Source organism: Equus caballus, chromosome 9, assembly GCF_041296265.1.
Source record: "Equus caballus isolate H_3958 breed thoroughbred chromosome 9, TB-T2T, whole genome shotgun sequence".
NCBI classification, from domain to species: Eukaryota; Metazoa; Chordata; class Mammalia; order Perissodactyla; family Equidae; genus Equus; species Equus caballus.
The window spans coordinates 75,329,317-75,357,269 of record NC_091692.1 but is presented as its reverse complement, the minus strand read 5'-3'; the positions used below and the strand labels follow the sequence as shown (position 1 = coordinate 75,357,269).

The 27,953-nt window shown below is 37.2% G+C and overlaps 1 protein-coding gene across 1 annotated transcript in view; it reads left to right on the top strand.

Moving 5' to 3' along the window:
* Window positions 1-22,394, top strand: part of EIF3H (eukaryotic translation initiation factor 3 subunit H) — a 95,716-nt gene extending 73,322 nt beyond the window's left edge. The window contains exons 3-8 of the mRNA NM_001309259.1: window positions 7,840-8,007; window positions 9,535-9,634; window positions 10,854-11,003; window positions 18,206-18,326; window positions 20,386-20,518; window positions 22,169-22,394. Coding sequence (NP_001296188.1) covers window positions 7,840-8,007; window positions 9,535-9,634; window positions 10,854-11,003; window positions 18,206-18,326; window positions 20,386-20,518; window positions 22,169-22,266 — 770 coding nt within the window. The 3' untranslated portion in view covers window positions 22,267-22,394. The remainder of the gene's footprint in view (window positions 1-7,839; window positions 8,008-9,534; window positions 9,635-10,853; window positions 11,004-18,205; window positions 18,327-20,385; window positions 20,519-22,168) is intronic.
* The last annotated feature ends 5,559 nt before the right edge of the window (window positions 22,395-27,953 follow it).

Here is a 27,953-nt window from a genome sequence, read left to right as displayed (position 1 = left end):
ACCATTTTCTAGGTGAGGAAGTTAAGACTCAGAGAGATAAATGCATTAACTGCCACCAGCTCCTTGGGAAGCCATACTGAAGAGGGCACCTTTTAGAGAATGATGTCACTGGAACTTTATCAGGCTGCCAGCACAGGTGGTGCTCAGTAAGTGGGTTCAGAATGAACAGTTTTGTTTGTACACTGCAAACAGTACCTCCAAAAAGTTATCGTTTGTTCTCTATTTTGAATGTTTAATGCTTACTACTGATGCATCCCATTCTCTTTTTTGGACAACTGGATTTTGAATTGATAGGTAGTTTCTTACACGATAAAAACTATTAATTGATTTGGTAGTCCTTTATTTCTTTTTTTTGATAACTTGTACAGACTATTTCCTGTATTATGAAAAATACTCATGAGGCTATTCTCTCCTTGTTTTACGTTAAAAACCCAGATTTATAAGAAAGGTAATTCTATTACAGAAATGTCTTGTGTTTCTCAGAAAGTTGCACAATAGTTTTTCTTTGAAACCTCACATGGAAACTTTATTTTGGGGTTAAGTACTAGGGAAAGTCTTAGCTACTTTGAGAGCTGATGTTTTTCTCCCTTTGGATAATATAAATGACCATGTTTACCTTTTCGCTTTGATTGCCAGAATACTCAGAGAGAAATTTGTGTATTTTAATCAAAATATCTATGGCTTACTTCACTTTGTTCAGGTCTTTGCCTCACTTCACTTTCTACTTGCTGTGTTCTAGTTTATACTTTCCCTAGTCCTGATTTTACTGATTATCTTATGTGTTTTAATGCAAGCTATTTCATGTCCTTTATGAACACGATAAAATGGATTTATATATAATTTCCTAATAATTGACCTTTCACTAGAATGATCACATTTTTGAAACATTCCATTCTTTCAGAATACCTTTCAGCACATAACTCTAAGCCAGCATTAATCTAGTGCCTGATATATAGCTGTAAATATGACAGAGGTGTTACCTGTGTCCTCGTGAAAGAGCTTGTTGCATGGTGTGAAGGGTATTTTTTTTAAATCCAGAGATTCCCATTTGGTCTTCTAACATGTCCTGCTCTTAATTGTAGTAAGATAGCAGTGGTCAGTAGGTTATTCTTTAAGTGCGAATTCTTCATGGTGAGGGGTAAGGAGTCTACAGCCCTTGGTTCTGTCCAGGTGAATTCACTTTGTATGAACAGCTTTCAGATGACATAGAATTAACTTAGTAGCTGCTCTCTATCATCCACTTACGTGCCTGTGTTTTCATGACTAAGGGCATAAATGTGTATAGACTTTAGATTCACACAACCTCAAAGAAATAGGATCACTTGGCTGTGTTTCATGATTTGGTTAAGAAGATAGTAATAGGAGTTTGTTACGAGATATACACATTGTTTTCTGTGAAGAATCCAATTTATTTCATAGAAGACTTCCTGAGACACATTAAAACCTCTCAGAAAAACCCTGATTTCCAGTAATTTTCAAAGCCCTTACTAGTTTTAAAAGAAGGAGTGATGACCCCCACCCACCGCCCAATTCCCTTATCTCCAGCTTGGTATTGAGAAGAACTTGTTTGTCAGAGCTCATAAGCACTTTAGAGAAGTTGTTAAATCACCCAGGACAAATGAAGTATTTTAAAAAATATTCCTGTAAGATTATTAAGAAAGGCAGTATCTTTATTTCTTTTTAAATAGAGCAGATTAGTTTCTAGGTAGAGCAGAATTTATATTGGACACTTTATTGTGAAAAATTGAATTGGTACCAAAATCCTTAAGCAGTCACAGGGGTGGCCTTAATAACAGATGTATTAATTGAAAAAAAAGATGAACACGTGATACAGACGGGATGAAGAGAACATGGAAATTTTAAGAAATGTATGTTCCATGGTTCTCTCCACCCAAAGTAGACTCTTAATTCTTTTTTCAAATGCACATTCTGTTTGCTTAAATCTACGTCTGCTCCCAGCTTTGAACATTGCCTGAAACGTATGTGCAGCTTGGCAGAAAGTCTGATATGAAGAGGAAAGCACGAAATAGTGTTTCTTGTTAAATGGTGGGGCAGAGCCTTCCCAGTTCATAGCCTGTCGGTGCCCATGGTGTCCCGTGGTGCTGCTGGGAGGGAGGCTTGTGATGATTTTCTTAAAAGCCCTGCTTAGGTGAGCCCTCGTGCTGGAGCAGAGAGGAGATTTTGATGTATTCCACTTCCTTGTCATGTTTGTTGAAATCATTGATTTGTTTCACAGTTGTGGGGTTTTGTTTGTGTGTTTGCTTTTAAAGCCATTTGCATCTCTTGATTGAGCTTAGTTTGTTTCTTTGCTGGAAAGAGCATGTGCTAGATCTGGTCTCTGTTTGTTCCCTCACTTGATGTGTCTGTGCAGGTCGTCTTTGATCAGAGCCAGTTCTTAGTCACAGCATAGTCCTGGCGTGAGTTTCAAATAGTAACACAGAATGCAGCGTTTTAGGAGTTTGATTGTGTATTTGTGATAATTATCAACTGTGACATTTAAAAATCTTTGAAGGTAGTTTTATCACTTAAAATCTTACTGGTAGTACTAAATTACTGGTTAATTTAGGGATCAAACATACACAAACTGTGGTTTCTGAAAACCCAGAGGTTGTATATTTCTGTGTCTTTGTGTTATGCTTTATTGATTCAGAAATAATTTACTCTACGCTTTACCAATAAGAAGAGTTGAAATTCTGTAAATGGGTGGTTGCATTGGCTTTGGAGTCAGAGAGTCTGAAGTCAAATTGAGTCCTGTCACTTTGCAAGCTGTGGTGAACAGTTTTTCTAAAAGGATTTCAATAATCGTGATTAGCTCATTAGAGTTATTGTGAGGAATAAAGTCAGATAACATATGTTGACCACTCAGCAGGAAGTCTAACATAATAAGTGCTCACGAAGTGCTAGTTTTCTTCCTGGTGTTTAGCTCTATCCTTTCTCTCCAGGCTGTATCTATGTATATATTTTTAATATAATTTCATTATAATGTATTTTTAAATAACTTAGATTTATTTGATACGATATAGTGATTAAATAAGACAGTGGGTCCATTCAATTGTTTTTAATTTTTAAAATTTAAATTAGGTTACTTTGTCCTTTAACCGTTCCCTGATATGACATCTGGTTTTTTTCTTCCTTTGCCAGACAAATCTCAAGTTTTAGAGTATGTTGCAGCTTTAACTTTCTACTTCCAGCTTATCCAGCCTAGCAACTTGTGGCAATTCTTTGTTCCTGTTTTTCAGTGATAAATTGTGTTTCATGAGGACTGACTTAAAATAATAAAATCAAAAAGATGATTTTAAAAATGTGAGGAAGTGAAGATGCAAAGAATGCTGGTTAATTATTCTACTGAACCAAAAAGCTTCTAATTCATTGTCCTTCCCAGTGATCTTCAGGAGAACTCAAATTTCAAACTCTGGTTGTTTGCCAGTGTAACTACAGATATAGCATTTAAGTGTAAGACAACATATTATTTTCAGTGTTTTCATATTTGGAGATAAAACAAGAGAAAGCCCAGCAAATGTGGTAGATTTTTGAAAGGAATAGTTAGTTATTGGGCAGCCTACCTCAGTTAAGACAGATTTAGCTCTAGGCAATTTAAAATTGACTGTTTTGTAAAGAAGATATCTGGAAAAAGTGAATGTGAATATATGGGTGCCAAACTTCGAGCAGTTGTTCAGTGTTGTAAAGCAGGCTCTCCTCTGCTTGGGACAGGCTTAACCAATTAAGACAATTGTAGAGGTTGAAGAGATTTATAAAACTTCAGCTCAGTTCTATAATCCTTCCAAATTGTGTAGCACCACCTCAATTGCACCTAAGTGTAGCTTTTGTATTAGTAATTTGAATTGGCTTAGTAGTAACTACCACTTTGTCTTTGAAATTCATTTGCTGTCAGTGTTTCTCCTTAGTCAGTAGGGTGTTTGCTTTATAAAACTAAGAATGTTTAAAAGGTTTTATCCTGAACTTTTCCCTACACAATTCTGAGCTCTTCTGTTGAATATTACCATAAATTTTAAAACAGTCCCCCCTCCAAAAATTTTTTTCTCTTGCTATTCATCTTTGGGGAAATTCCCCAGGAATATTTAGCCGTTAACTCAGAAGTGAATGTCATTGGTTGAAATTGCTGCTTGGGCTTCTGTTAAATATGTGAACATTAGAACAAAAATGAAAGTGTGTCTAACCCTGGACCAGCTCCACAAAGTTGTCAATAAATGCCTGTTTCTTACTTCATTGATCTGCATTAACTCAGCAATATGGAGTAATGGAGCTTTCTGTCAAGGAGTCTGATTCTTTTCTTTTCCATCTTCTTTTTCCCTGTGTTTCTTTTGCCTTGATTCTCTTTGTTCTGAGGTATGAGGCACTCTCTAGATAAGACCTTATCTCTATCTGGCCACATCTTTTACACCCTCCTGTTAAAACTCCAGCCCAGGAAACTGAGGCCTGGGTGGGCATAAGAAGGCAAATAGAACTACCTCCCGCTCACCCAGACCCTGTAGCTGGGACAAGGCATCTTCACAGCCACTTCCAGATAGCATGAACCTCCTCCCTTGTTACCTTACTGTTGTAACTAAATTGGATCTCTTGTATGTGCCTTACCTTCCCACCCCGAAATACTCCCCTCCATCCCCAGTAGAACTCCTGAAAGGGACTAGCATAGCCATAAAAGCAGTGGCATTCACCTGGGAGATTAAAATCCTTATTTCCTGTGTAAAATTTACTGGCATGTCACCATTTCGTGATTCTTTTTGTTGTCTCTTCCATTGGCCAAAGAGATAAATAGGTGTCAGCTGGTGTGGCGGCCCGGATCAGTTGATGAATGATGGCTGCTGGGAACGTGGTTTGAGCAGTTTAGTGGGCCAGTCTGCTATGCATTTCTTATCTCTACTTAGGCTTACCGGGACGCTTTTGCAGGGTTTGGTTTTGTGCCTTTTGAAAGCTTGGGTTGGAAGAAGAGTAAAAACCGTGTGGGTGAAGGGAGATGAGGGTCATGTGTCTGTGTCGCCATTAGAAGGAGGACAAACACCTAAAAGTCTGCAGAGAGAAAGCAACTCACCTGTCTGTTTGTGAGTTGTCTCTTGTTCCTTGGTTTGTATATAATAGAAAAAAAAAATCGCTTTTTTTAAAATTTTATTGAACCAAAGTGACTCCTTTGAGTCATGCATTTATTGGAGCCTCTTATGACTCGTCTGGGCGAGGACCGGGCCTCAGTGCACCCCGCCTCCACTTTGGGCCTCTACTGCCCCATCCCCATCTTTTCAAGGATCACTTGCAGTCCTTTTAGATCCTCTCTTTCTTTGTGTGATGCCTCTAAGAGGACATTCATTTTTTGTTTTTTAAGGTTGTGTTTTTTAAAGTTGGGGTAGTAAGTCCACACCAAGATAGAGAATGTCTGGAAATTTCACATAGAATAGGCCCAGCACATTTTTTTATGTGTAATAGTGAAATTCCAGTGCATTGTAGATTTTCAAAAGCAGTTTTATCAACTCACCTGTCATTGCTCTTAACCCTTAAATTTTTATATTTGTCTATCATATTTAGGTCAAATGAAAACTCTTATGACCCTAACAGTAAGTTTTTATTAAAGCCTTGCAAAATCTTATGTGTCCTGATTTTCTAAGCTCTAGAAGAGGAAAATGGAAGTGCTCCCCCCCCACACACCCGAATAATATAGAAGCTCGTCTCTCCACTTCTCATTCCCCAGAAATAAATACATTGGAGCAGTGGTAACTCCACAGGGCAACAGGCCTTATATCCCTTAGTCTCTTCCTTAGCTGAGAGAAACACTTCGTTTTCATTCTTATCCTTACCCAAGGGCCTGTAAGGTATACTGGTAAGATTCTGGATGAAGAAGGAATTTGGAAGTTTGCTACTGATCATAGAGTTTTTTGCCTTATGCATCCTGAAAATACTATTATAAAATCTATTGTATTCAGGTTATTTGAGAGGAAACTTAGTAAGATTACAGAATACTTTTCAGAGAATTGCATTTTTTATTTTATTATAATGCATGCTGGAGGCCCTTCTTTAGTTTATAGAAAAATCATTGCTTACAATGAGCATATCCAGTGAACAATGTGAAGTCATAGCATTTTGACGGGGGATGAGCTCTCAGATCTTTTTGGAGGTGGGACCACTAAGCATCAGAGAAGGATCTTTAACTCCATGGCAAGATCCCCCACGAGAGAAATCTCAGAGCAGGCATGAGAATCCAGATGTCAAGTCTTTTCTTCTTTCCTACTATTGCAAGTTGGTAGAATCTCACCTCTGCTTATATAATAGCTAAATTGTACATTAACAGATGTTTTGGAAGTACTGATTTTTAAAAAATAATCCTATGAAATCACATTTGTACTGTCAGTTGCTTGGTACTCTCTCCCCATCCCCTCTTCCCTGTCCCTTGAAAGTAAATAATAAACTTAATCTGGCTTCTAGTTTACTTGTGATATTGGGACTTTTCATTTGTAAGTTAAATTTGATTAAGTTTTGTTAGTGAAATAAGTGATTTTAGTTGCACTTTAAAAGAGTTACAGAATTTTAAAGTGGAAGGAGACCGTAGCAATGGTTCTATCTCAGGTTTATGTGGTTGATAAGAATCTGTTAAACTATCTGAGAAGGGGGTCTCTTATGTGCTAGAGAGACTAAAATTTAAGATACAAGACAATTGATATGTTTATCATATTAATTTTATACTGTTTCTTCTTGAGGGCCATCATATGCATATAAAAAGAAAAACTCAAAAAACCCACGTAATTCTTGAGTAGTTGGTGAGTTGGCTGCTGTTATCATGAGAAATATAACCTTCCTTGGAATAAGCAGATTTATAATTTCTTTGCCTAGTTACAAGTATTGAAAATAAGACCACGTTCATCTGAGGCAGGTTCTTTTATACTTTATGATCCTGAATCCTATTTGCTCTGTAAAACCATACCGTTGCAACAAGGAAATGACAGATATATAGCTTAACTTTTGCTAACACCTGATTGAGTTTTTTAGGTATTTGTTACTCATTATTGGACTATATTCCTTTTTTAAATGTTTTATTTATTATATTGTCAGTTTGTACCTATTTTGCTATTAATACTGCTTTAAGTTAATAATATACTTTAGTCATTAATTTGACAAAATTACAAGTCATCCAGACTTTTCATTCTATACAGTGTGATTGCAATATAACTCCATTCTAATGAAGAAGTAGTATCTATTACTTAACACAAAGGAACACACAGACAAGAAAAAAAGATTTCTTTTTTAAATTTAGCATATGCAGCAGGGGGCACCAGATGAAGGCAAAAATGAATTCTTATATTTTAAATCAGCTGCAGCTTGTATCCTGTTCATATTTAAATAATGTGGTAGTTAATTGTTTTCCCATTAGTTTTCTTGATGGTTTCAACTTCTCAGTTCTAAAAGCTGTGTTAAAGAAGACATTGATAACTATTCTCACTCGTTAATTCGAATGAAACTTCTTAGAACCAACCCGTTTATTAATTACACACATTTTTTTCTTAAACATTTACTATTTTTAGAGTCTTAAAAAGGGGAGTGGAAACTACATTTAATAATTCCTTGTTTAGAACAGGGCATTATTATTGTGTTTTTAATACCTTTTCTACAAAATGTTTTTTCATTAATGAAAAAAGGAAAGCCCCACTGATTCGAAGTGATTTGGAAACTTAATTTTATTTTCTTCATATGTGAGCTGAATGACTTTAAAATCTGGAAACCTGTTCCCTTTAGCTAATAAATAGTTGTGTTGAAATTTGTTTCCAGAAAGGCTTGTTTTTACTATTGGTGACATCATTAAATAATTTTTCTTTTATCTTCCTCCTCGCCATCATCCAGTCCAGTATCAGATGGAAATGATGCGGAGCCTTCGCCATGTAAACATCGATCATCTCCACGTGGGCTGGTACCAGTCCACATACTATGGCTCGTTCGTCACCCGGGCGCTTCTGGACTCTCAGTTCAGTTACCAGCATGCCATTGAAGAATCTGTCGTTCTCATTTACGGTTAGTAGGAGTTTCCTTTATTATTCTTTTCTTCCCTTAATATTATTACTACTATTTTTGCTTTCTGTCTTTTTGCCTCTAAGAGCAGCCTGGCAGGCCTTCTCAAGTAAATACCAGCCCTGTTTCTGCAGCAGCCTCAGCAGCAGCTAAGTCTAGACAGGGTTTCCTTCTTTCTGTTTATTTTTCTTGCTATCAGAGCCCTGATGTGTACGTTTTGGAATGCTGGAGTAGCTGCTTCATTTTTATTCCTCCATCTCCCCTCCCTCATTTGAAGGGGCTGGTGGAACTGGACCAGATGTCTAACAAACCTCGATTGCTAAAGTGTCTGGCTCTGTACGTGACTGACCAATCATAACACAGCGTGCCAAGTTTTTTTTATACCTCTGACAGCAGCGTACAAAACCTGGACTGTTTCTTAGCACAAAGATTTTTTTCTTTTCGGCCTATTTAATGGTGTTTCCTCAAGCTCTCCAGACCAGATGTTCTGTGCTGTATCAGAACTGTAGGCAATTTAACAGCTTTATAGCCTTCCCCCTCCCCAAACACTCACAGTTTGCCATATCTGGCAGACTTGCATATAGTTTCCAGCTGAGAAGTAAATGTAACGTCCTGAGTATCTGTCAGAAAAAATACTAATGAATACGATCAATCTTATGAGCTGCCCCAAAATTGTTTCAGTATGTTAACAATTGGATTACAGTAAAGAACAAGTTGTTAAAGTGTACTTATATTGGCTGGAAACATTGCATCATCAGACCTTGATGAATTTTCCACTTGTTTCAATCTATTTTGGTTTTCATTTTATCACCTATTGCTAAAAGTTTCACTGTGTTAAGTTTCAGACAACATGAATGTTAACACAGGTTTTAGGCGAATATTGGCATGCTGGAGCCGTTATCATGCAGCAAGTGCTAAGCTCCCTTACTCTTGGAGTGTTTAAGCAGTTAGTTTTGACAAAATTAGTTTCTCTAAAACTGAAAAGACACTTTTGTGATAGCACTTTGACTTCAGCGGTTTTATTTTTAAAATGTGTTTTAACTAAGAAATTTGAACAGTGATTATTAGGATGGGTAAATTTTGTTTGCAGGGCTATTCATTTAAATTAGTTGACTGAAGAACTACATGCATGCATGCAGTGAATTTTCATATTTAAACTTCATCAATATTTTCCTTCTAAGTATACAAGATGTATATAGCATATATAGCACATATGATATATTTAATTTTCATCAGGATTACTGGTTCTAGCTGAGGAATAGTTTTGAAAATAACTGTATTTTGAATCTTCTGTTTTTCCTTTAGGAAGTTATTCTGCCTATTATAAATAGGATGATAGGTTCCTACATTGTCACTTACTGTTTGCTGTACTGGTTTGAATCTGTTTCAAATCGTGTTCTGATTATTTATTTTGATTTTCATTTTGTAAAAGTTGTATGATAAATAGCAGAATGCACCTAGAACCAATGTCATTTGAGCACTAGTAATGGCAAAAGTCTTAGTAATTTTTTTCTCTTTTCCTTATTTGAGATCCCATAAAAACTGCCCAAGGATCTCTATCGCTGAAGGCATACAGACTGACTCCTAAACTGATGGAAGTTTGTAAAGAGAAGGATTTTTCTCCTGAAGCGTAAGTGTTTGGGGGCCAATGAGGCATATAGTAAAGGATAGGTATTTTCTTTTAAGATTTTAGTTTGCCACATTATTGAATCTTCGGTGGTGGTGTGGTAATGCTTTTGCCATGTGGCCGGTAGAAGTTTGTGCATGGCTGAGTGCCACTTGATTTCTCCCTTTTCTTGTTTAAATGATTCTTTATGGAACGTCTCATCTGTTGTTCTCACCAACGGTGAATTCAGTTAGAGTGGGACTTAATTAGCTACTGGACTTGAAGAAATAAATGATTAAATAAAGGGAGATGGAACAAGTGATCAGCGCTGTCAGATTGTAAGTTCCATGTCAGAACGGTTGAGAGCTGTATGTGTTATTTTCTGAGCTCCTGTTTCATGGATGGGGGTGGGAAAGCTGTAAACGTTTTAAGTATTCAGTAAGGAGTGTGGCTTACTGGAAATTTTATGAGTGATAAGTATGCATAGAAGTAATTGATAAAGTTGTTTTGTGATCCTACATAATGGCATTGGAATATTTACATTAAAGTTTTTTTTAAAAAATTCAGTATTCTTTCATTTTCTGTTAATTATAGGAATTTTTATTTTGTATTAAATTAAAGTTAGTGGCTTTGACTTCATATAGGACAGAGTTCGTTGCTAGTTTCCCCTTTGGCTCCTAAAGAAGTTAAGGTGCAAAGAATTTTGAAAGAAAAGCTAACTTATAAACAATTCCTGGATATGGTAGTTGTAACTAAGCTATGAGAAGCTGCATTCTTGCTGTGTTCTGAACCACTGTACGGGGAGTGTCCTGTGAGCGTTCTGTTAGGTGTCAGTCTCTTTAGTTCAGTAGGCTTTTAAAATGAACTTTCCAAAAACTAGAATATTTCTCTATTCTAGCTATATTTTATGTGTTTTGGATATAGATTATATAGCATAACTACCCATGACATTTACATTTTAGTATCAATGAAGTTTTGAAGATAACTGATTACAGAGAAAGAAGTTTCTTTTACCAAGAATCTTAACTTTCTGGGTTATAGATCAAACTCAAGTCATTTTCAAAGTTATTCACATCACTTGATTTAATGCTTGACTCTGCAAAACTCTAGTTTCTCTCCCTTTTGTAAAGAATGCTAACAAAACAAACAAAGATGTTGGGGAGGGCCTGGAATTAGGGAAAATGTATGAAATAGTCACTTACTTCTGACCACCAGACTAAAGTATTTTTAACATGCTTCACAGATTGAAAAAGGGAAATATCACCTTTGAGCACATGTTTGAAGAAGTGCCGATTGTAATTAAAAACTCACATCTGATCAACGTCCTAATGTGGGAGCTTGAAAAGAAGTCGGCTGTAGCAGATAAACATGAATTGCTCAGTCTTGCTAGCAGGTAAGAGGCCTTGCCTAACGAAAAGTCCCTTTTTTATCACCTTCTGCAAAAGATTCTTTTACTTAGGCTTTAACCTGTGAAGGAAGAAAAAAATTATTTAAGCTGTTTTGAGGTTACTAAGACATATGTAACAACATGTAGTGCTTGTCCGGCCTGCTAAGATCCCAGGAAAAACGCCAAACTGATAAAGTGAAACAGTGTTTGAATACTAATAGCTCCTATTATAAGAACCCTCTGCTGCCTTTGCTGTATCATTTTTGCTTTGATACGGTAAATGCTAATGGGAGAGGGTTTTTTTATTTGGCTCAGCTTTATTTATTGTACACTGTCCCTAGAGGCTTATGGTATTATGGCTGGATATTTAATAATGCTTTGGAGAAAAACAAATACGCTTTTTTGTTTTACTGGTGGTACTTGCCCTTGTTCAGATGCAGACTCTATTAGTAGTAACCTTCCAGTTTGAATTTTCAATTAAAATTAGAATTTTCTGAACCTGACACTGGCTTTTGCTATCTTAGACAGTAGTGAGATAATTTCCTCCACTGTAACTGCTTTAGTTATCTGGTTGCTAAGATATTATTTATTGTATTGGTAAAATGCCGACTGAGGTGTCCCAAAACAGATAGATTGTTTCCTTTATGGAATTAATATTTCTTTCTCCTCATTTATTGCTCTTAACAGAAAGATGAACAGAGTCATGTATGTAGCTTCTCTCATATGCCCACTAAGCGAGTGATTGTTTTGTGGTGGGAGAAGGCTAACAGCAGACCTGTGGAATGAAATGAAATGGATAGAGGCAGTAACCATTCAGTATGCATTTGTTGAATGGCTGAAAGAAACAAGGTGCATTTTCTTAAGCAACCAGTTTGGGACAGAAGCTCAATTATTATCAAATTTCTAGTTATCTGAGATAAAGCTTGTACGAAAGAACGTACAGACTTAGTACTTCTTCAGTATAAGACAAGTGGGATAAACGCAGAAGGACCGGAGAGCCCCATGTTCTTCTCCATGCCTCGAGATGGGTAGAATTGTGGTTCAGATGCCACCTTCCATTGCGTGAATCCATCACAGGCCACCAGAAAGTCTTTACAGGGGAAGGAGATGGAAATTGGATGGTAAACGGAGTGCTAAATGATATAGCCAGGTTGCAAGGCTAATTTGGCACTAAAGAGTGTACTGTTTAACTAGAAACATATATTCATAATGGTCTTTTAATTTGTCTCTTTTAGAAGGTCGTATTTTTCTTTATGGCTTTTACAAACACACTTGGCACACCTGTATTTAAAGCATTGAGCTAAGAACCTTTTTCAGCATGCAAGGTTAAAATTTGATGTATTAAGTATGTAGTTATATAATAATTTTAAATTTACTATGTGAAAGTTTTTGCTTATATAATTTATGTCTTCACCTTTTCCCAAGCTTCATTTATTGAGCATACAAAACAAATATAGCCCTTCTGTGCTTTCACATTACCAATGAGCTGGTCTGTAATGCCTGTTTGTCCAAAGCAGCATTTATAATAGCCAAGAAAATGTTCCCAGTTCTCCATAGCAACTAAGATCTAGACAAATATTTTATTATAGTTTTTATCTTCTGTATTTTATGTGAAATGGAAGAGAGGCCCTTTGCTTTCCATGTGAAGTTATTTAAAGGGCAAATTGGTGTTTCAGTTGGGAGGAAAAAAATGAAGCAACCTTGAAGCAGTGCTTATACTACTGGACTATACCATTGACTCAAATTGATAATACTATTTTAAAAGACTGAAATATAACCTTTGTACATATCAAATTTTAATTTCTAAAATTAATAGTGTGATGCTGCTAATCAGGCCAGTTGCCATAAAAATTTTTCTCAAAATTATATCAAAAATCATTGTTAAGCAGCTCCTTAAACATTTTGCTTCGTCTTGCTTTTCACAACCCGTATGTGGGTACCAGTTCTTTGATTTGCCAGATAAATTTATTCTGTGCTGTGAATAAACTATACTACATTCCCTTTCATTTAAAAAAATTCTAATTTTTAATTTTATTAGATGGTAGTTCTGTTAATGGTTACTTCGTAACAGCCTTTATTCATTTTTGAAAATGTATTATACAAGCCTTCAGCTTTTCACATGTGAAAAAAGAATTCTGTTTTTATTTCCTCTTTAAAAAAGTAAACTAAGTGTGGGCATCCTGCATACATTAAGGATAATAAGAGCACATTGGTATTGTAGCCAGACCAGCTTATCACTGCGCGTCTTGATTCACATCTAAGTTATCTGTTTTCAGTTCTTTGTTTCCTTGGCAGTAAAAGAAAAGGCTATATTATTGAAACTCCTAAGAATAACTCCCTGTTTCAGTATTCCAGGTGAACTGGTACTGAAAAGATCCTCTTAAATTTGCTGTTGGTAATGGGCCTGATTTCCTGTGAATGTTATCTGTGAAACAGTTGTGTATGATTGTTAATTCCTTTTGACCTTCAAGGCCTATACTGTCCAGAGTTTTGAGTATTTCTTATTGGATATATTTCTGAAGAGCAGTATAATACTGTAAGTGTTATGAAATGTTTGAAGTCTGTATATCTATGCTTGTCTTCTTTCACTATAATCACATATACCTGTAACACATAATATTAGTACTTAATGTTAAAGACGTTTTTTGGTGGAGAGGGAGGGTCTATTCTAGTAGTACCTTCCTCATTGCTAAAGTCAGGGTAATCAGTCTCCAAGATTTAAGGTCAGGGAACGAATAATAGAATAGATCTTTCTCTGCATATGGCGGGACCTGTCCTTTATGGATTTCTCTAGTGTCACTCCCTGCCCTGGCCCCCTCCCCGCCAATTGCCCAGTCATAAGATTGCTGGTGATCTTCCCCTTCTCTGAATTCCTTTGCACTTAAAGACATCAATGATTTATTTAACAGCTAATCATGTGGTTAATTCTGGCATTTCTTGTAGCTCTTTGGACCTCAATTCTTCCATTGGTGGAAATGGAAGGATCGGTGTCTCCCCTTAGGGCAGTCCCGTCTCTACCCCTCTTGCTTTCTCAGGATCTCACTGTTTGTCTCTGCACTCCTTCCTCAGATAGCTTCAGTGCCTCTCTATTCTGGTCCTTTCCTGTTATGTTTATTGACTTGTTTTTCCCATATTTAAAAAAAATTTGAAAATGTTCAACTCTTGAGAAAAATTCAAAGAATAGTAACACAATGAATACCCATAAGCCTTTTAGTTGGATTCACCAGTTGTGTCTTGCCATATTTGCACATGCTCTCTTGCTATTTATGTACATAAGGGTGTACCTTTTTTTTTCTGAACCATTTAAAGCAAATTGCAGATACGACTCTTAACCCCTAAATACTTGAGCATTCATCTCCTAAGAATAAGGACATTTAAACTTAAGTCTCCATCATCTTAAAAAAACCAACAAAGTTACAAAAAGAACACCTTTTGATCTCATGCCATTATTATCCATCTCCTTTCAGCTTTTACTTCGTTTTCTCCTTTTTTATAGTCAAACTTATTAATAGATGTTACCGTTTGTATTTCTTCATTCCCCACTTGTCCTCAACACTTAGCAGTGTTCTACCTATTCTCTGTGGTTAGAGGTCTCACTAAAGTCAGAGAAGACTGGATATTGTAGACTCTTAAACATTTAATATTTGATAACCCCTTCTTCTGAAATTCTTTCTCTGGAGTCTATGAAACTACATCTCTTCTGGGTTACTTCTCATTCTACACAGCACGCTCTCCTCTGCTCCCCCCTCAACATCAGTGTTGCTCAGGGTCCGTCTTCCTCTGTGTACATTCCCGGGATGATTTCATTTTACGTCTCTCTTTTGCTACCTTAGGTCCAGGGCCTCGTTATTTCTATTCCTGATTACTTTTGCAGTCTCCTAACTTCCTACTTTTAACCTTTTCCTCTTTCCTTATAGTGATCTTGCTAAATGCAAATTGTATGATCATATTACTCCTTTACTTAAAATTTTTGGCTGGTTCCCCATTGTCCTTAGAATAGAATCCAAACTTACAATCCTAGCTTCCGAGAGTCTTTGCACAGTGACTGTCGTCTGTCTCTTTAGTTTCATTGCTCTTTTTTCCCAGTCTTGCCCCTCTCCTGTGCTCTTGGTGTACTGAATTACTTGCACTTCTTCAAATGTGTCAGGCTTTTCATGCCAGAGTCTCTGAACATGCTTCCTGTGCCCAGAATATGTGGTGTCCCTTCCCACCTTCCATGTCTTCAACTCCTCTTCAAAAACTCAAAATTCAGCTGTCAGATAATCTGGAAAGTCTCATCTGATCCTACCAAACTATCTTTTATGCTGTAGGTCTGTTAGAGCAGTTACCACCACTGGGTTGAATTTATCTATTTGCATTCCTCTCCTTGCATTAGAATGAGTTAAGTGCAGCAATGTCTTATATAGTTTAATCCTTAGTCTCTTAACAGAGTGACTGGCAAAGTAAGTATGTACTCAGTAATGTGTGTTGAAAGGATGCATGTGAGACTACACAGTATTGTTAAATTTTAATCCTGAAGTTATTTGGAAAGCAGTGTGACTATATTTGGACATTTAATTAGCTACTGGAAAAAAATCATTTTAGTTTTCACCTTGCATCGTTGGCCCAAACACGTAAATTATGGGTGAATTAAACTATTAAGAAACTAGAGGAATACAGAAACAAATACTTAGTCTGGTTTCCAAAGAAGAAGAAATATTTTAAAGTGAGTGATTCACAGAATTACAATGAAATAAGATAAATATGAAATAAAATTTAAGCTGGAAAAAACACTTGATTCCTGGACAGGTTGAGTCATTAGGCCAAGTCACTTGGTCAAGGTTATGTGGGTAGTGCCAGACCTAGGATTAAAAGATAAATTTATTTACACACATAAACTCACATAAGCAGACACACTTAGTTTCATGCTCTTTCCACTATTTGAGAAAGAGCCAAAACTATCTAATTTTCTTCAGGTTATAGATGGAATCCATAAAGAATCCTTATTTTAACTGAATTTAGTTTCATTCATTCCCAATCTGTTTCTTCCTCAGCCTTCCACTCCTCTCTGTAAATACTGTGACCAACCAGTCAGCTACTCAAGCTAGGAAACTGGGAGTCACCCTTGGTTCCTCTTGCAGTTCTGCTCTCTTCTCTCTATGCTCCCTGCCACCGTCTAGTCCAAGCCACCACTATTTCTCTGGAATACCACAATAGATTTTGTGTGTATGTGTTTGTAGTCTAAGTAGAGATAAAATTCTTATAATGTAAAATCCACCATTTTAAAGAGTACAATTCATTAGTTTTTAGTATATTCACAATGTTGTGCAACCATTACCACTAATTCTGGAACATTTTCATCACTGCAAACAGAAGCTCCATACCCATTAAGCAGTCATTCCTCCTTCCGCCATCCCCTGGCAGCCACTCATTGCTTTCTGTCTCTATGGATTTGCCTATTCTGGACATTGTATATAAGTGCAACCATACAGTTAAGCGGCCTTTTGTATCTAGCTTATTTTACTTAGTATAATGTTTTTAGGTTTCATTCATGTGTTAGTCCTTTACTCTTTTTTATGACTCAATAGTATTCCATTGTATAGATATACCAAAATTTATTTATCTGTTCATCCTTGGATAAACATTTGTGTTTTTTCCACTTTTTGGCTATTATAAGTAATGCAACTATTAACATATGTGTGCAAGTTTTTGTGTGAGCATATGTTTTTAGTTGTCTTGAGTATATACCTAAGAGTGGCATTGCTGGGTCATATGGTAACTTGGTGTTTAACTTTTGAGGAACCACCAAACTGTTTTCCACAGCAGCTGCACCATTTTACTTTGCAAACTACCGCAATGTGTGAGTGTTCCAATTTCTCCGTATCCTCACCAGCATTCCGCAGTTGACTCTTAACTGATCTCCAGGCTATTCTCTGCATTGCAGCCAGACTGGTCGTTTTAAAATTTAAGGCAAAACATGTCACAAACATAGACAACTCCAGGATACCATTCACATTGGAGTTGAGGGGTCTCAGTCATTCTGTGTTATTGGGGTGTTGTGTGGTGCAGCTGATGGCTTCCCATATATGCTTGTCTGGCCTCCCTAACCTATCACTGTGCTCCAGCCTGCTGGGTGTTTTCTTTTTATCTGCCTAGTTCTTGCCCATCTCAGGCCTCTAGCACTTGAGCTTTCTTCTGCCTAGAATACTTTTTGCATGACTGATACTTTCTGCTCTTTTGCTTTCAGCCTGTCATCTCCTTAAAGAGAGAATTCCCGCCATACTATCTAAAATGTCCGTCTACCACCTTCTTCCCCGCTCTCCACCCCCAGTCAGTTGTAAGCTCAATAAGATGGAGATCACGAATGTCTCATTCACTGTTGTTTCCCTGTTTGCTAACACTTAGCCTGAAACATAATAGGTGTTTAGTAAATATCTCTTTGAAATGAATGAATGAGTACTGTTTGTCAGCTAGTTATTTTTAGAGTGCATATGTGTAGTAGCAGGCTTTACCAATATAGGAGATAGTTGCAGGCAGAAAGCAATGGGTATGGTGGTCATTGTACTAACCATTAGCATGACTTTATAAGAAGATTTTAGTAAATGAGCTTCAATAAATATTTCTGGAGAAGTAAAGAAGTATGAAAGACCAAAACACAGATTCTAGGAAGGGCAAGAGGAAAGGAGCCCTCTTTCTTTCTTCATCTGGCTTTGCAGAATAAATGCTGTGGTTGCTCTTTCAGAACCTGCTAGATAGAGAAATCATAGATCAGAGAAATCTAGTGCCAGAAGTCTTAGTCTGTTTGCATGAATCTTCCGTTCCTATGACTACTGATTTAAATGCTTTGGAGTATAGTTTGGGTGCGGGGAGGGTGCTCAGGAAAATGATTTCGGAACTCTGAGCTTAGGTTAAACTTGGTTGTTCAGAAAACGTACATTATAGATATCCCACGAGGTATGTTCAGCCTGTCGTATCCTGACATATGTATGCTCTGACAGTAAGCACCTGAGCTATTTCAGATAGCCTTGTGTTATAGTTGTGCGCTCGGTATGGAAAGTTTGATAACAAGCTGACTCGGATTCTTTCCCTTACCCTTGCTCTTATGTGTATGTGCACTCTCATTCTTTTAGCAAATGGCAGATCAATTTAATATCTCAGAACTGTTTAGAGCAGTGGTAGAACCATAACATTAAAATATGACTTACCAGCATATTTACTTTACATTTCAGCAATCATTTGGGGAAGAATCTACAGTTGCTGATGGACAGAGTGGATGAAATGAGCCAAGACATAGTTAAATATAACACATACATGAGGAATACAAGTAAACAGCAGCAGCAGAAACATCAGGTTGGTATTATGGAAAAATTCAACAAACAGAATTCATTTCTAAGTGTGGTGTTTCGAGAGTCATCTTCAAAGTGATGTAAATCATCTTTGATAAGGTATTGACTGTTAGCTAGTAACTATATATCATATTTAAAAAGATTATTCTTTATATAGTTTGTTCCTAATATATTATTTACAAGTTGTACTTAAAAATACCTGCCTTAAAGAGAGTTTGTATATTAAGCTCAGATTGTAATGCCAAGGTTATGGAAATAAGAGATCCATTTATTGAGAAAATCAGAAGCAAAGAGATTCTAGAGTGTCACAGCTCATTTCTTTACTAACTATAATTGGTTTGGTAGTGGCTCATTGCAGCATAGTTAGCAATCTTCAGTTCATTTAAAAAACTGAGCAATTGTGATTAAGAGCAAGCAATTTTGATAGTAAATAATAGACCAACTACTGTGAAATAGATAGTATAATACAGATAAAAACTCTAGAATTACCTGAATATTCTCATATGCACATATATACTGCTATGTCCATTTAACCTGTTCTTTATTAGTGTTACCTAAAGGCCACATGATTTTCACAGTTTCTGGAGTGCTGTTTTTGGACTATATTGCTCTGAACTGTTCTTAACATTTGATTCATAGATAAATTGATTCCAGAATGTTTATCTGTAAAAGTGTTTGTATATAACTAGTCTGTGTTCATTAAAATTTTCTTTAAACTAGGTATTGTAACTATAGAATTCTAAGCACAACTAAGTGGTTCTGAGAATAGTGTATTTAAAAAAGTTTTTTAGCATCAGCGTTCATATATTTAGTGAAATTTAAAATACTTTGATTCTACCATGATTAGAATTTTAAAAACACATATAAATCTATAAAGTATCTTTTTTAGCTGAAAAGGTGCTGGTGAAGATGGGGATGGTGACAATCTCTGACAAACTTTTAGGAAAAACACCCCAACAAACCCAGCTTGATTCTGTTCTCCTGGTTCTTCCTTTAGGTGAAGGACTCAACCTCGGGTATCAAATTGAAAATATCACACCTATGAGATGATTGATTCTGAAAAGCAGTCTTTTAGATATTTTTTCAGAATTTTAATGTCTTAAAATTGTGTATTTGATGTTTATTCTTACAAGTGCCATTCATATCCCTTTTTAGATTTGTCTCACTTCTACTCTCATACCCCATACTAAGTATAGGAATCTTTGCAAAGCAAGTTACTCCCCTACTTTAGGAAGAACTATCATTGCTCTTGGTTTTTATAAGAATCCAAGCACTAGAATTTTTACTCTCCCACTTTGGTTTCTCACGACCTGACCTTTTAAGGCTGTGGGTGAGGTGATTTCCTCCACTATTGTAAGCAATCCACAAATATTAGCTCTTTACCATAATTTGATCTGTAAGTTTGTGGTTGACCTATACCTTTATATGTATCCCCATCTTCTCTTCAGAAAGTCATAGGAATCCAAAGTTTGAAGGTTTTTGAAGCATTATCTGAAGTTAATATTCATTCTTAGCTATAGAGCTAAAGCATAGATCTGTTGTCAAGAACAGTAATAGTATTTACTATTATAATAGTGATGATGATATATATGTGTATATATATATCAGTATTATTGTTCTTTTGGTTAATAGGGATAAAGTTGAAAGAATTCCCCAGTGTGTTAGTTCATTACTTAGTTATTAAGGTTAAGATGGATTGTATGTCTAATGCTGTCATGTACCTCATTGTCATAAATGGTAAAGTTAGTTCCTTTCACTCACCGACCATGAACAACTTTACCTTTTAAGCTTCTTATTTCTCATGTAATCAGTTTTGTTTTTCTGAATCATTTGTTATAGACTCTTAGAGCTCAAAGTGACGCTAGAGTTTACAACAAAGGAATTTTCTTCTGTTGTTGCCATATTTAACTTCTTAGAAGCAAGAGTTACCAAGGGTTATCATTTATAAAACTAAGATTGGAATTCAGAGCAGTTAGGTTTTTGCTGGTTGCATAAGTGAGGAATGTCCTTTTTTCTCCTCAGGTAGAGAAAAATAACCAAATCATTTTCCCTCTGAATTTTAGTATCAGCAGCGTCGCCAGCAGGAGAACATGCAGCGCCAGAGTCGAGGAGAACCCCCACTCCCTGAAGAGGATCTGTCCAAACTCTTCAAGCCACCCCAGCCCCCTGCCAGGATGGATTCTCTGCTCATCGCAGGTATCCTTAGCCAGTGCAAAACATGGCTGGTTTTCTGTGTTCTTTAGGAAGAAGAAGACAATGAGAGATTTACAAAGAGAAAAATAGGTCATAAAAGCTAGTGTATTTAAAATGGTTAAACAGTGAATTTGAATCTAGCACCTGTAATTTCTGAAATTTAAGAATTTGTCAGTCTTTGTTATTTCTAAAGTCTTTTCAGTGCTTCATTCTGTTTGTCTAAACATTTTTGAGATGGCATTATAAACTTTCTAAAATGGAAAGGTTTTATTTGAGTCATCTTTCATGGAAACCAAGAAAAAATGTTTACAGTCTCATAATGTGAAAGATCATTTAACTGAAACCCCTTACTTTTCATGTTCTAGCCTAGCACTGAGCCCAAATTTGTACGTGGGTGTTTGAATTGAGTTAAATTTTCTGACTTGAAGAAGTCCTTTCCTTACTTTGACTTAAATTATAACAACATAAATATAATTCTGGATGACTTTCCTTGGAGATACTTAACATTTAACACCACCTTCAAGTGGTAGAGATCTTGTACCCTATGCTAGGACTTGAATTTTGAATATGTAATTGTCGTGCTTTATTTAGCTATAATTATCCTATTTCCTTGTAAATGTTATTGCTAAACACTGTTTGAGTCAATCAGCCAGTTGTCTGTGAGAGATTTATTAGAGTGAAAATCCTACTCAAAGAAAAGGTGATCTTTCACAATTTCTCAGTTCTCTTGGTATATTTTTAGTGTGAGGGAAAAATCCAAATTCCGTAAAAGTTTCTAGTATACATACAGATTAACTTTGGGGAACTGAGACAGTTTCCTTACTTAAGGTCCAATTCAAAAAATGTGTCGCCATTGCATCAGATTAGATCCTTAGTTTTAAGACTTAGAAGCAGTGATGGAGCTCTTTCTTCATGTGGACGCTCTGCTCCTGCTCTGTCTTGGCTTGGGGGAGCAGCCCTTAATATTCCCAGATCGTGGACTGAAAACAGCTTACTTGTTCACATCAGGGTCAGGAGAGTCCGGTTAGTTTGCAGTTCTGTGACTTGGTATCTCTTTTCTACCTAGCTAAGAAGAGGCTGTGCTGTTTTCTCGCTTGTCTCAGTGCAGTGTAGGTCTAATTTGCAGAGTCAGTACATTTTGATTGATATACAATATGTACCTAACTGCTGATAACCTTTTAAAAAGCCGTAGTTTTTCTAAGGCTGGCCTCGTGGCATAGTGGTTAAGTTCGCACTCTTGGCTTCGGTGGCCCAGGGTTTGCAGGTTTGGATTCCAGGTGTGGACCTGCATACTGCTCATCAAGTCATACTGTGGCAGCATCCCATCTACAAAAAAATAGAGGAAGATTGGCACCAATATTAACTCAGGGCCAATCTTCCTCACCCAAAAAAACAAAAAACTACACACACCAAAAAAGTTGTAGTTTTTCTTTCTTCTCCATGTAACCAAGAGTGGAAGATGGCTTAAGAACTTACAGTCTTTTTTTATCTCCTATAGAAAAATAGAATTGATTCTCATACCCTCTTGATTTAAAACAAAAAAAATACTGGTGATTCTGTATTATGCTGATTTTCTTGTTTGACTAGTGTTTTAGGTCCTTTTATAATTTGTGGAACGTTTTGACTCTCTTTCTCACTTTTCCAATTGCACAGGCCAGATTAATACTTACTGCCAGAACATCAAGGAATTCACTGCCCAAAACTTAGGCAAACTCTTCATGGCCCAGGCTCTTCAAGAATACAACAACTGAGAAAAGGAAGTTTCCAGAAAAGGAGTTAACATAGACTCTTAAGATCACAAGGGGCGACTCTTGGAAGAAATACATTTGTGTATTGCAAAGTCTTTCTAGCCAATAATAAAATAAAAATAAAACAATCTTGACTGCTTGCTCATTGGTTTTGGACATATTATGTCTAGCTTCTTGTTTTTGTTTTCCTTATACCTATTTATTTTCAAAAGAAAACAGCCTTGACCAGAAGCTTCACCAGGCTCAGACCTGTAGGGTCCATAACCTTTGCTGTCTCTGAAGTGCCACATTTCAACCAGTCTAGTGCTGCTTGTCCCGGCTCCTGACCCAGACGTCCTGGCGCCTACTGTGAGTTCTAGTTCTTCATTGCTCTCACATGAGCCCCCTAGAGGCCCAGGCTTCATGCACTTGCCCAGGCACCGGTGGGCCCCAGGCCTGGAATCACTTGGTGTGCTTCCTGCAGATCCACCTTTTCATTTCTTCAGGTGATGGTTGACCATTCCCCATTCTGATAGGCCAATGGGCACAGGAATTTAAAAAAAAAAAATTTCATTTCGCCAAAGGACTATATTTTGTATGAAAATGAAATTCCTTCTGTGTGTATTTTTTTATTTAGGACTTCATGTTGATCTTTTCCATACTATGAAATAAAATTTTGCTAATAGCAAGTTTTGTGAGTGGAGAAAGAGTTGGAAGAACACTAGTACGTTGGGGAAAAAAACACTTTTAATAATTTTGTATTTGAGAGATTATCAGAGATCCTGCTATTCATGTAATGCCAAAATCAGGGAAATCTGCCAGCTGGTGGAGATGTGCCTGTGAGACTCGTTTGGTGACTTTCACTTTGAAGATAGAACTTAGGGAGGATAGTCGGAAGGAACAGATAAAGGGTAAGGAGAGTTGGGAAATCCTTTCTTCAGCATTGTTTTGGAGGCATCACTGGGACTCTGGGATTACACAGCCGGGTTGAAACCTGGCTCTGTTCCCTTTAGTGTGTCCTTAGACAAATTACTTAACCTCCCTGTGCCTCCTTTCGTCATCCAGGTGAGAAGAGAAAAGGGGATGAGCATATATAGGGCATATATAGGGTGGGCATGAGTGTTAAAGAAGTTCCCTGGGGATTGGGGTAAGGCACACGGAACAGTGGATGGCATGTGGCAGGCACTAAGTAGTATGATGAGGTATACACTCCAGGCCATCTATTTAGGATATCGGACTGTTAGCAGGTTTTTGCTTTTAAAAAGCTCAGGGCCTTGAACATTCTAGAATCCAAGTACTTGCTCACATATGTAATTATTTCCCTAGGATACATTCTTAGAAATGGACTTAATGGTCAAAGGGTAAATAAAATTCTCTATTGCCAAATTGCCTTCAAGAAAGGTTATACTGATTTGCACTCCCACCCATGGTGATTCCTTATTTATGTTAATACATGTTTGAGTGTGACTGTTTGGCAGAGCGGATGTATTGATAAGCACAACTGGCCATGGCCTCTGCCCTTTTGGATTGCGTACTCTATTGGTTTACTTCCCTGCATTCTGACTGCCTAGATTTGGAATTTTGTGGAGTTAAACAAAGCACTCTTGAAGTATCCAAGAGCAAAGTGATAGGAAGGAAAGTCAGTTCAAACATAACCTTAATTACTGTTTTCCTCATGGTGTAAGATTAACAGAATTCAATTATATTTTTTAAAGGTGTTATTCTTTCATAAATCCCATATGACTGTTTAGATACTCATAACTCAGAGTAAGACGTGAGTACACACTTAACAGAAGATTTCAGTAGTTTTTGAGTTAGGAATTACTGTAGTGGGAAAAACTGTTTAGGAAAACATGTCAATGGAAATTAAATCTGCAGTATGTAGTGTTAGGGAATAGCTTCTGTTCGGCATTTGATTTGAGTGCTATATTCTGACATTTTTCAGGAACAAATACATGTGGTTCATCTTCTATAAATATTTGCAGTTTCTTCAAGTTGAAATGAGAAAAGCTCATAAACTGAGTACCAGGTCTAATAAATCATTCACTTACCCAAGAACAAAAAGAAAAACCTAGCACGTTAATCGAATGGAAAATTAAATGTTATGAACCAAGAAAGTAAAAATTTGACATCAACCCTATAATCATTGATAATGCTTTATAAGGTTCTAGAAAACATAGCATTATTATTGAAAATACCTGAGAGAATGAATCTTTAGCCTACCCAAAATACCTTATTCTTTTAATATCAAGGTAAACTAAACTTTTTTCCTTCATTTTTGCAAGCTTAGAAATTGAGATGGGGTTATCTAATGTTGATCTAATTAATGGAGCTTGGTGTGGTTTCTCATTTACAGCATCTAAATACTTAAATTTTAGTGTCTTCTAAAATGTTACTACATCGTTCACAGTGTTTTGGTATCATTCTTTAGAAAATCTGTGTCACCTTCACTTTTACGCCTCCTGGCATTGAACTCTGGTATGGATATCAGAATGTTATCAAAGATTTTTTTTTTATTTGAGTTGTAAACTCCATTTTTTTAGTAAACATTTCTCTTTCAAACTAAATATGCAACATACATTTATCAGAGGTTTTTTCCTTCTCTTGTCACTGGTCATCTTTTTCTATAATAGTTTGATCTCTGAGTGGAGCAAGGGTGCTTAAAGGGATAGTGCTAACCCGGGGGTCAACCCGAATAGCTCTAGGGCTTATTTTAGCAAATGACTCAAGTACCCATCTGTAGAAAGCATGATCAAGTCGTCAGTGCCTTGGAGAGTGCTTTGGTCCATCCCAGCAGACAGTCCCGTCCTTATTTGGGATGTTTGGAATGGATGACAGTGGTTAGTAGATAAATAATGAAGGGAAGGACGAAGATCTGGGTCTGTTAAGACAAAGGGGAGGGAAAAGCAGTGGGTGATCTCTGCATCCCACAGGCTGCGTGCTGTGTTGGGGGAGTTAGCAGCTGCTTATTAGGTGCTGACTCACAAATTGGAGTCTGAACATCTTTGGATGGATTTGAATAGGGTTTGCTCTGCTTCCAAGTTAGTAGAGAACGGGGAGTGAGGGGATGGGGAGCCAGAGCTACTGGGAAATTGCAGTTAGCTGGAGCAAATAGCTGTAGCCTAATACCCATTGCCTTGAGCCTTTTTTAACATAGATGGACACTCCTTATAATGCACCTTAAGCCTATTTGGGTCCACAGCTCCTGGCAGGGTCCGGAATAGCTATACTGAAGCATCATTAGTGATTTTACGGTTACAATCCATGGATGCAGAAATGGTTTCCAAGAGCCGCCACCCCCACCTTGGGGAATTTGGGCCATTCTGTAAGGGTTTGGCCTATCCCAGTCGTTTCTTTCTCTGAGTAGCTGTGTCCTCTTTGTTCTCAGAGGCTGTTAAGCACTCACATCCATTGTCATATGATCAGTTTATTAGAGTCACAATTTGATTCCATGGGATTGATGTTGACGTCAATTGCATTTTCTTAGGACTGTGAGTTAGGCAACCCATTTTCAATCCTCTCTTTGAGTCAATGGCAAGCAGTCTACCAAAGATTGGATACAGCCTCAGAGTTTTACTAATTTAGGTGTTCCCTGGAACCTTCGTGAGCTGAGGGGATAGGAAATGAGGTGCTGAATCCATGCTTCCTCTAAGACTTGCTGGAAGTCCTTTTCAGTAGGTTGCAGATACACATTTAGTTTCTATCCCTGTGTATCCTCGCTCCCCTCCAAAAAAATGCATAAGAAAATTCTAATCCACTGATGTACTATAAAGAAAGGTAAAGACGACTTTCTCTTCTTTTAATCCAAAAATTCCTGGTTTTTGCATTTGAACCAAAGGTAAGGGACTACCACTTCTCCATCAGACCTTTAATGCAGGGTGGCCCATTTACAACTGTCCTTATTTGAAGTTGAGGTGATTGCAGTAGGAAAATATTCTTACTGCTTCTGGCATTTGTGTCAACCTCAAGACATAAACTGAGGTGTCACTTCTATTTCCTTCAGGAATTTTTTTTTCATTGACCCTTCTCCAGGGCACAGCCATTTCTGGCACCTTCTATCTTTCTTTGTGGACATGGAGGCAAAGGATTTGTTTAACTTTCAGCAGTGTTTACTGCTTTTGACGGTAAATGATCCTTGCCTTTTCTTCTTGGACCGGAGTCTCTCTTGCCAGTGTTTTACTCTGTGTGTGTTGGAAACGGTTCTTATTTTGTCAGATCCCCTGGGGAATCTTTCCCCACCTTTGTTTATCTTGTCATTTGGCTTTCACTTGCTTAACTCATTCATAGATCAATCTGCCTGTGATTCTTTAGTTTTGATTCTTGCCCTTCTCCATTTTGAGGTTTTTAAATTGCATTTCGTTTTTTAAAACAGTCACAAAGATTGTAATTTTGTCGCTCGTCGAATCATGCATCTCTGAATGGCATAATTCTCCAATCAGGCAGGCAAGTGTCCCAACAACCTCATCTCCCAGATCACAATGGTGAGGGTCTATTTTTCTCTTTAATGCATCCAGCTCCCATTATTGCTAATGAAAGGTCTTCATGTGCATTAAGGGGAAACTAGACCTCTAATGAGATACAGGGAAGAATTGCAGCTGATCGTTTCTACTTCTGGCTCACTGTACTAGCACAGAAATGCACTCTCAGGAGGCAATGGGCCAAAGAAACACAAAATGCATGTGCTGCCTACATAAAATATCTAGTCTGGTCCTAATGGACGGACAGTATTGTTTCGGCTTGTGGTCTCTGATGTTCCATATCTTCTTAAGGGGATCCCTATTACGGAGGCGAAAGACCCAGATACTTGGAGAAGAAAGTGAATAGACTAATTACATTGCGTTTGAAACAGCTTTTAAGAACGATCTGCATTAATATATTATTTTATAGTTCACAAAGTACTTGCTCGTGTATTTTTTCATTTGGAATGGGAAAGGAGTATAAATGTGTTATGAAGCCAGTGTGCTCAGTACTGAGAATCCTAAGGGAATGAAAAACATACAATTCCTGCTCAGGGATCATGAAACCAAACTTCAAAAGGTTCTGATTAAAACTAATACGTTCCTCGGAGGCAGAACCAGGGCTGCAGCTCAGGTCTTGAGTCCGCTTACTCATATGTGGCACAACCTCCCTTCTCAATACAATTCTAGGAAAATAGTTCCTGCTTCAAAAGAGCTTCCTGTTTGTGTGATATCTTCACTTCCATGGTGAACTACTCTCTTCCCTACCCCTGCCAAGTTCAGAGAACTATTTCACCTGCTAATTCACCCCCACCCCCGAAATACATAGGATCCTAGTGGTGAGTCCCAAGGTCCACGTTGGGCCAGTGTGGACACGTCACCCAATTAGTGATCCCTTTCTGATAAACAAGAATCGAGATTAAGGGATTCCAGTGTCCATTTGGATCCATTTCTTGACTAGAGCATATCTAACTTCTTGTTAACTGTTTTATAACGCAGGCCTGAGTAGCAGAGAAGAGCATAGGGGAAGAAGCAGAGAGGAGCAAAGATGAAGAATGCTTCTGGGTTCCTAATACTTGGATTTTCTGTTTCCAGTCCCTTTCTGAGGCCCGTTTGTGTTCCTGCCCTCGAGTCTCACAAAAGCACATTTGAATCTTCTTCATAATACTGCCCTTTTTCCTAGCAGCTTTGAGTTGGTTTCTTTTGCTTTCAGCCTCAAAAATACCTAACCCAACTTGTGTATATGCCAAGGCT